At 33.8% G+C, this 7,559-nt stretch overlaps 1 protein-coding gene across 12 annotated transcripts in view; it reads right to left on the bottom strand.

Annotated features, from left to right (window-relative positions):
* The window catches only part of GNPDA2 (glucosamine-6-phosphate deaminase 2), a 30,934-nt gene that overhangs the window by 790 nt on the left and 22,585 nt on the right, over window positions 1-7,559 (bottom strand). For 3 of the 12 annotated variants that reach the window (XM_060148244.1, XM_060148245.1, XM_060148249.1), the window contains one exon: window positions 2,231-3,272. The exons of 1 other annotated variant lie outside the window; for it this stretch is intronic. Coding sequence is in view for 3 of the 11 variants with exons in the window: in XM_060148251.1 (XP_060004234.1) it covers window positions 3,211-3,272 (62 nt within the window). In the remaining 8 variants the exon portion in view is untranslated. Of the gene's footprint in view, window positions 1-2,230; window positions 3,273-7,194; window positions 7,372-7,559 lie in introns of those variants that run through there. 8 more of the 12 variants (XM_060148257.1, XM_060148252.1, XM_060148255.1 and 5 more) reach the window with 5 other exon arrangements.

Here is a 7,559-nt window from a genome sequence, read left to right as displayed (position 1 = left end):
AGCCATATTGCCTGGTTTCAAATTTCTGTTCCACCACTCACTAGGCAAAGTGACGTTGGCCAAATTACCCTCTCCTTGTCTGTTTACTCTTTAGTAAAATCAGGATTATACTATTACTTACCTCCATAGGCTGTGAAGATTAAATATGTTTTAAAATATTCAGAAGACTGCATGACACCTAGTCAGTGCTCAGTGAATCTTAATTTTTCAAGCATATTCTTTACTCACACTAAAAGGCCCCGTACTTAAGATTCTATCTAGTTTCAAGCCCAAGATACAATATTTTCATAATCACCTTAAGTATCAACTTGTTAGATGGATATATTTAGATATATATGAATCTGTTATTAAATATTCAAATAACAGCATCTAGACATGTGCTGTAGTTTTTCGTAACATTTTTACAAATGTTACTTTGAAACTAGACAGTTTACATATGCATATAAATTAAAATGATAGGGGCTGTCTTATTCTGAGAATTAAAATGCATTTGTGCAAAGTGATAGATGTTTGATATTAGCAGCAGCTGTTATTAATGACAGTTTAATAATGATTGCCTAGATTTCATAATTGAGGAGACTGAGTAAATAACTTACTTAAGGTCACATAGCCAGTAAACAGTTGTGTTACTTTCAAAGCATGTCTACTCAAGTCAATAAACAAACCAGAAGGCAGACTGTATTACAGTAAGATAAAATAATTTAGCCATTGATTTTTGTCCTTTACTTTGAATGAACTGAATGAGGTTAATGTCTTCTAGGGATAAGACTATCAGTGATAAATTTTATACAAGGTTGTTATATTATGAGATAATTATAAATTCAGATAGTGGGGATTTACCTAAAATGTGTATGGAGGTTACATAACCTGTGGCTTATGAGATCTCATGACCAAAGTATCAATATTTTAGAAAATGGCAGTATTTTTGAAACTAGAAAAGCATTTTAATGTAATTTCTAAGACAAGATGTTCTACCATTATTGCCAGGGGAAAGTTACGAGTTGGTACCTGGCACATAGTATGTATGGTGTGTCTACTATTTAGTATTTGTGTCTTATTAGTATGCTTACAATTTGGATACTTTTTTTTCCCCTTTAACCTCTGACTTTTTAGGAAAGTTTACTTGTAATAGTAGTACAAAAAGTATTTTCCAGATTTTTTAGCATACTCTTAAGTTCTCTCCCCTGGCCACTTTCCTAAACATGATTGAGGGCCTTATATTACTAAGATTTTTGTGTACGTTAAAATAATGTAAACTATTACTATTAGAATAGCCACCGTTTATTGAGTTTAATATGTGACAGCCACTGTGCTAAGCTCTATAGACAATTCCCTCATTCAAACTACATGGCAATGGAGGTACAGGCACCATTACCATCCCATTTCACAGGGGAAGAAGCTCACACTTATGTATCAGTATTGTCCAACAACATCACAGCTCTTGACAGCTGGGATTCAAACAGTGGTTTCTTTCTCCAAACCCCAATTCTTAGCTACCATGCTTTATTGCCTCTTGTGGAAATATCTTCAATAGACTTAGTTTTTTGCTTAACTGCAGCTTAGTTCCTGAGTTAGGGAGTTAAAGTAGCAGGAACGCAGTTTGCTGTGGACCTTGAGTATATGGACTTCGAACTTACAGGGCAGTGATGGAAAGGAGATTTTAGACTCTGTTTCAGCGAGCACATTTAAAGCACAGAAATAACAGCTGAACCGTGCACCAATCTTTAGCTTTTTCACTAAACTATATGACCTTCTAAGGTAGTTTGCACTAACCAATACTTTATTACCAGGTGTGGGACTGGGAGATAATACTGATTTCACTTCCTGTTCACTTCCTGTTCCTGTTTATAATACTTAAGGCTATTAGAAGTTCATTATCTAGAATTAAGGCAGCATATTTTATCTTAACAGTCCTATTTATTTCTAAATTTGCTATTTAAATGTTCTAAGGAACTTAACTGTAAATACATTTCAATCACATAGGCAATTAGCAGGTATGTAAGTGATGCTTCTACTAGGTGGACTTACAGAAAGCAATACATGCAGAGAAAAGGAAGCATATTTTACTCCCCAAGGAGCAGAACTAAGAATTATAGGCAGAGACATTGTCTTTTAATTTAAATCTAATTGCATAATGACAACAAATAAAAAGTAAACGCAAGCTCATAGCTACTGTTAATTGTTAGAATCTTTCAGATGTATGTGTTCAATTTCACTGTTGGAAATAAAATTTAGATAACTTACATTTGTTTATTATAAGCTTTATTTGAGTTAAAGATAGAAAACAATATACTTTTATTTGCAATTTAATAATGCAAGTTGTTATGGCAATCTAAAATAGTTTACAGTAACTTTATATTATACTTCATCATATGATCCTTTTAGACATTATATATATGTAAGGAATAAAGCTAACCATTTATGAAGTTTAATGATAATCAGAAAATTTTCTTCAAAAAAAATAATTTCCTTAAGTGTGTTGCTAGGTATAAAGCTCCTAATTGCTAAAATACTTAAATTAAGTGCGTGAACCCAAGTCGTTAACTAAAAATAAGAGCACATCTGTTTAAAAAAGTGCTACAGAAGGTGGTGCACAAAAAACATGCACTTATACATACTTTCCAAAAGGACGTAAACTGTACTTTTAGGCACTGCAGTCTCTTCAGATTTTCTGTACCAACAATATATAGCAGGACTTTTGATGTCCAGATGCTACTGCAGGAAGATGACTAAGGCAACCACGTGCAGAAAGCTTTTGCAGAGAGAATATTATAAAGATAGCATTCCGGAAGTAAAGGCTTGCAATGATAGTGGTTTGATACCTGAAAGGCTTGGAGTGTCTTCCTGTGATTAAAAAATTAAAATCTAATAATGCCACTGGAGTCATATACATGGTACTTTATGTACAGAATTGTCACCTTTAAAATGACTTAAAATTTGTAAACAGGCAGACATTGCATTTCTGTGCTATGTTATAGAGTGACTGTGGCTTCTGTAACAACTAGCTGATCAATTGTGAGAGCCAATTACGTCTAAACCCTAGTATAAAATGGACACGTTGTAAATATGGAATGTTTAACATAGAGATATTAGACTTCAAAAATGACAATATCCAAAGATTCCCCAAGTTTTATCATATTGCATAGCTGAAAATTCATCTATGTATAAAAGTGTTCTGTTCATTCAAGCAGAATTTTGATCCAGTCTCCTTCAATTTGCTTCTTTCATACTGTATAGTGGATCCACAAGTTTATTGTGCACATGCATTAAACCTTAAAGAAAAAAAGCACAGTTCTAGTTGTATTTCTTATTTTGAACTATATCTTTAGAAAACAAAAGATTTAATATTAAAATACAAGTATACTGGCTCCCATCTAGTACAAAATAGTTAAATTTATTGGAAAAATGCAAATAGAAATGTTTCAGAATGTTTAGTTTTAACTACCTAGCATATATCAATTTAGTTATTTATGAAACCATGGATCTGGAATGGGTACAGGTTCTTTGTGAGTAACCAGAAGTAGGGGCAGTTCTTGTCTTTAGAACTTCCTTCAGTATGACAAAATAACAAATTTGAATACTAATTACATCTAAAAGTCTGTTGAGTTTGACCCTCTGCCAGTTAATCTAACAGACTCCAACAAAGGGCTCAGAACTGTTGTTACATCAGTTCTCTAATATATTACCCTATCCATTCATCTGGCAAATTATTTTCTACTATTTTGACATGTGTATTTACAATAGGGGTTGATTACAAGCCACACAGGTGTACTAAAACAATAAGATAACCTAAATATCAATTTCCAAGTAAATTTAAATTTCATCTTATAATTGGTATGCTTGTAAACTGTCCTTAATTTTATTAAAGCTTCTTGGGAGATATATTCCAGTTATTCATGTCTTAATGCACATGTATCGTATTTAGGGAAATAAACTGTCCCAATTAATGAACTAAAGATTTTATATTGTGCAGGTTAAAGAAATCAGTTAAATTTACCAGGTTGTTAAGAACATGGAGGCTGGGGAAAGGGACTCATAATGTGGTTTTCTTAGGAAATGGGATTACTGGATCGAGGAGACAGGGTACTTGTTAGTAAGTGTTAGTAAGAAGGTGTACTTTGTCAGAAAGGCTGCAAAAGCACTCTAAAATCCAAACTGTGAAGACCCACTTTTAAGAGATAAGCAAAGGGACATGCAGAGAACACTTAAGTATACGTGTAGTAGAAGAAAAACCAGGAGTGGAACAGTCTTAAAAGGAGAGAGAAATATTCACTCGTGAAATTGAAAGAGAGAATGCTAATTAACTCAACAGCTCACTTCAGTGTCTAATCAGCACCTCAAACTTGTTAACAACATCCAGACCCATTTTCCCCTTCTAAACCATTTCTTTAAAAATACTGTATATGGTGTTACCCTCTGATGAGCTGCTAAAGCCAGACAACTGAAATTCACTGTTGATTTTTTTCTCTTTCCTTTTTAAATTCAGCAGCAAGACTGGTGGGCACTACTTTCAAAATATTGATATATCCCAAATTAGCTACATTTCTTCATCTCCACAGCACTGCCCTTAGTCGAAGCCACTTTCATCTCTTAATCTGATTACCAACTCAGCACCCTACTTTCATCACTTCCCATTGTCCAATTTTTCTAAAAACAGAAGCTAGATTATACCATTTCCCAACTTAAAATTCTCCAATTGCTCTTGTCACTTAGAATATAATTTAGATTGTATTATATTATATTATATATATTATATTATATTATATATATGTATATTATTTAGATTCATTTATCCTTCTGATCTCATGTCCTCCCCACTCTCCCCCTTTTGTGTTACACTCAACCCTGGCTTTGCTGCCATTACCTCAGAAAGGCTAAGCTTGGTTATAGTACAGGGTCCTTATATTTGCTGTCTCATTCAGCCTGGAGTGCTCTTCTCCCTGAGCAAAGCATGATTATCTCCTTTTGGCTTTTTGGGTCTCAGCCCAAATGTCACCTTATAATGAATTACTGTTTCACTTTCTTTAGAGCAATTTTCACTCTTAGAAAATGTTTTTCCTACCATGTCTCCAACTAGAATCTGAGGTCCAGGACCTTAAATTTACTGCTCTAAGTCCTGGGTCTATAAAGGTCATGATACATGTTGGGAGCTCAAGAAACATTTACTTTAAAAAATCTGTGAAGATTCAGTGAGATGGTCTCTGGAAGCTTTTTTTAAATTTAAAATGAATCTAGAATATAGTTAAAAAGGAGGCAGGAAAAAAGGAGGGAGCAGAGACCAAGATTCTGTAGTTCAAGGTCCTGAAGACAGAAAAGTATCAAGGGCACTGGCAGAACGGCTAGACATGAAAGGAAAGGATGCTTAACGATTAGGATAAATTTAAAATCTTGGAGGTAGGACTGTGGAGGAACTGAAGTTAAGCCTTCCATGCAGCTGGAGGGACAGAAGGGTCAAAAGCTTAAAATAAGTAATGGGAAGAGTTTGAAGAAAGCAAAACAAGGAGCACAGCTAACCCAGGAAATGAAAGAATTATGTATAAAAAGTACCAAACTAAGCATAAAGGCACTTGATCGGTTCTGCCTCCACCTCAGGTATATGGCAGCCATTTATCCATCTGGCCTTACTTATAAAATGGAGTAACCTCAGCTCAAAAATTTAAAAAAGAAAGCAATGTACTCAACATAGTGCATAAAAGTCTTATAATGATGTTTGGTATATATGTCTGAGATAATGTAATCTCTGATACTTGAATGTTTCTATAGTGACAGTTCCATAAAGTTATATAACCCTCCCTTCCGTGCTTACCAGTGCAGACAAAAAGCCTGTGATAAAAATCCATGAGTATGTGGACAAACCAACAAATACTTCATTCATTAGACTGTTCTATGCAGACTATCTCCGAGGCTGGATTTGAAGCACACTGGTTTATTGGCATTTGTTCTTTGCTCAAAAAATGTTAATACATACGAATATTTTTCTCAGGGCTAATAACCCCTCCTCCCCAATACCCTTTTGAAAGGCCACTGATATGCAAGCCCTCATTTGCCTTTTCACTCTTAATTTTGTTTTTAAAGTATAAGCTAGCCCCATTTTATCGGTATACTTTGTTCTCTATTAAGAGGAACTTTTTCTGCAACTGTGTTAGCTCATCCTTACACCTGTGCTATTATGGCATTCTCTTCAAATCTAAGTGTTACCATCTTCTACAGCTCTCAGTCCCATCAGCTCCATTCAAGTTTTCATCAACTACTATGTAACTATAAAAATCTCTCCCTTAACATCCCTTGGACTTCACAGTGATTTACATAATTTAGCACTTAAACTGAAATGGTATCAACTTCATGTGTCATCCATCTACCTGCCCAACTACCTAGAATTTACCAAGTGTCTCCAGTGTACTAGGTAGGTACCCTTTGAGATGCTCATCTATTGCAATGAACCAAAACTGAAGTCCCTACCGTCATGGAGCTACATTTTATTTTCTCGAATCACTTAGTGAGCCAGTTTTATGAAGAATGCCAACTACTTTCAGGCAGGGATACTTGTACTTCTTTCGGGTATAACAACACATGAGACAATGTACTTGAAGGCACTGTAACCCATGTTTCTTGGCTGATGACATTAACTGGAAAATATAGTTTACATTTACCAAAAATAAACATTAAAGGGTAATTTTTTAATACTGTAAAAGGTATCTGCTAATGAAAAATATTTACCAAATAATTAGCTCTAAATAGAACCAATCTTATTTAAAATAATATTTAACTGAAAAGTTTAACAACCAGTATGTAAAAAGCAGCAAAATGGAGATTGGAGAGACCCAAGAGAGGGGACAAAGACAATGGTAATCTCAGCCATGTGGTTTAGAAGATATACCTCTTCCAGAGTATCAGCTCTTTGAGGATCATTCTACTTGATATAATTCATCTATCATTCACTTAAAGCTTTGATCATGGAAAGAATACATTAGAGCTTAAAAACACACAACTTAAAACATCAGGATAAACATTAAAAATACAACTCCTGTAAAGTTTTTTAAAAACTAAACACTGGCTGTAACTTGTACATAACATAAAGCTAGTTCCAAACTAAAAATAATTTTGGAAATTTTAGTACTTGCTTTCTGAATAATAAATCAAGAGTTTGCTATGACTAAAGGTAAAAACTGACAACGTTCTACACAAGAATGTGATAAAAATAAATAACTGCTTACTTATAAACAGAAGTAAATTCTAATGAGTATTGATAAAAATGCATAGACTTTCTGATGTTGCTTGAAGAAGAAAAGTTAAATATAATAGATTTTATAGTTTGGTTCAATCTGAATTCATTCAGCCTCTATCAAGCTATTGGAGCTATTGGAGTAAGGCCTAAAAAGGATAAAACAAAAAGAATGTTCACCATGATGATGATGTCTTGAAAATATATTATCTCAGGACATAAAACATAGGTTTTATTTTTTTAAAAACAAAAAACTAGAATAAAACAAATTAAAATGTTTTCCTGTGATTTACTTATATCTTTCAAAAGATATATACTGAAGTAAACTTCCATATGC

Source organism: Lagenorhynchus albirostris, chromosome 4, assembly GCF_949774975.1.
Source record: "Lagenorhynchus albirostris chromosome 4, mLagAlb1.1, whole genome shotgun sequence".
Taxonomy (NCBI): Eukaryota; Metazoa; Chordata; class Mammalia; order Artiodactyla; family Delphinidae; genus Lagenorhynchus; species Lagenorhynchus albirostris.
The sequence above is the reverse complement of the archived record's forward strand: the minus strand, read 5'-3'. Positions and strand labels throughout refer to the sequence as shown.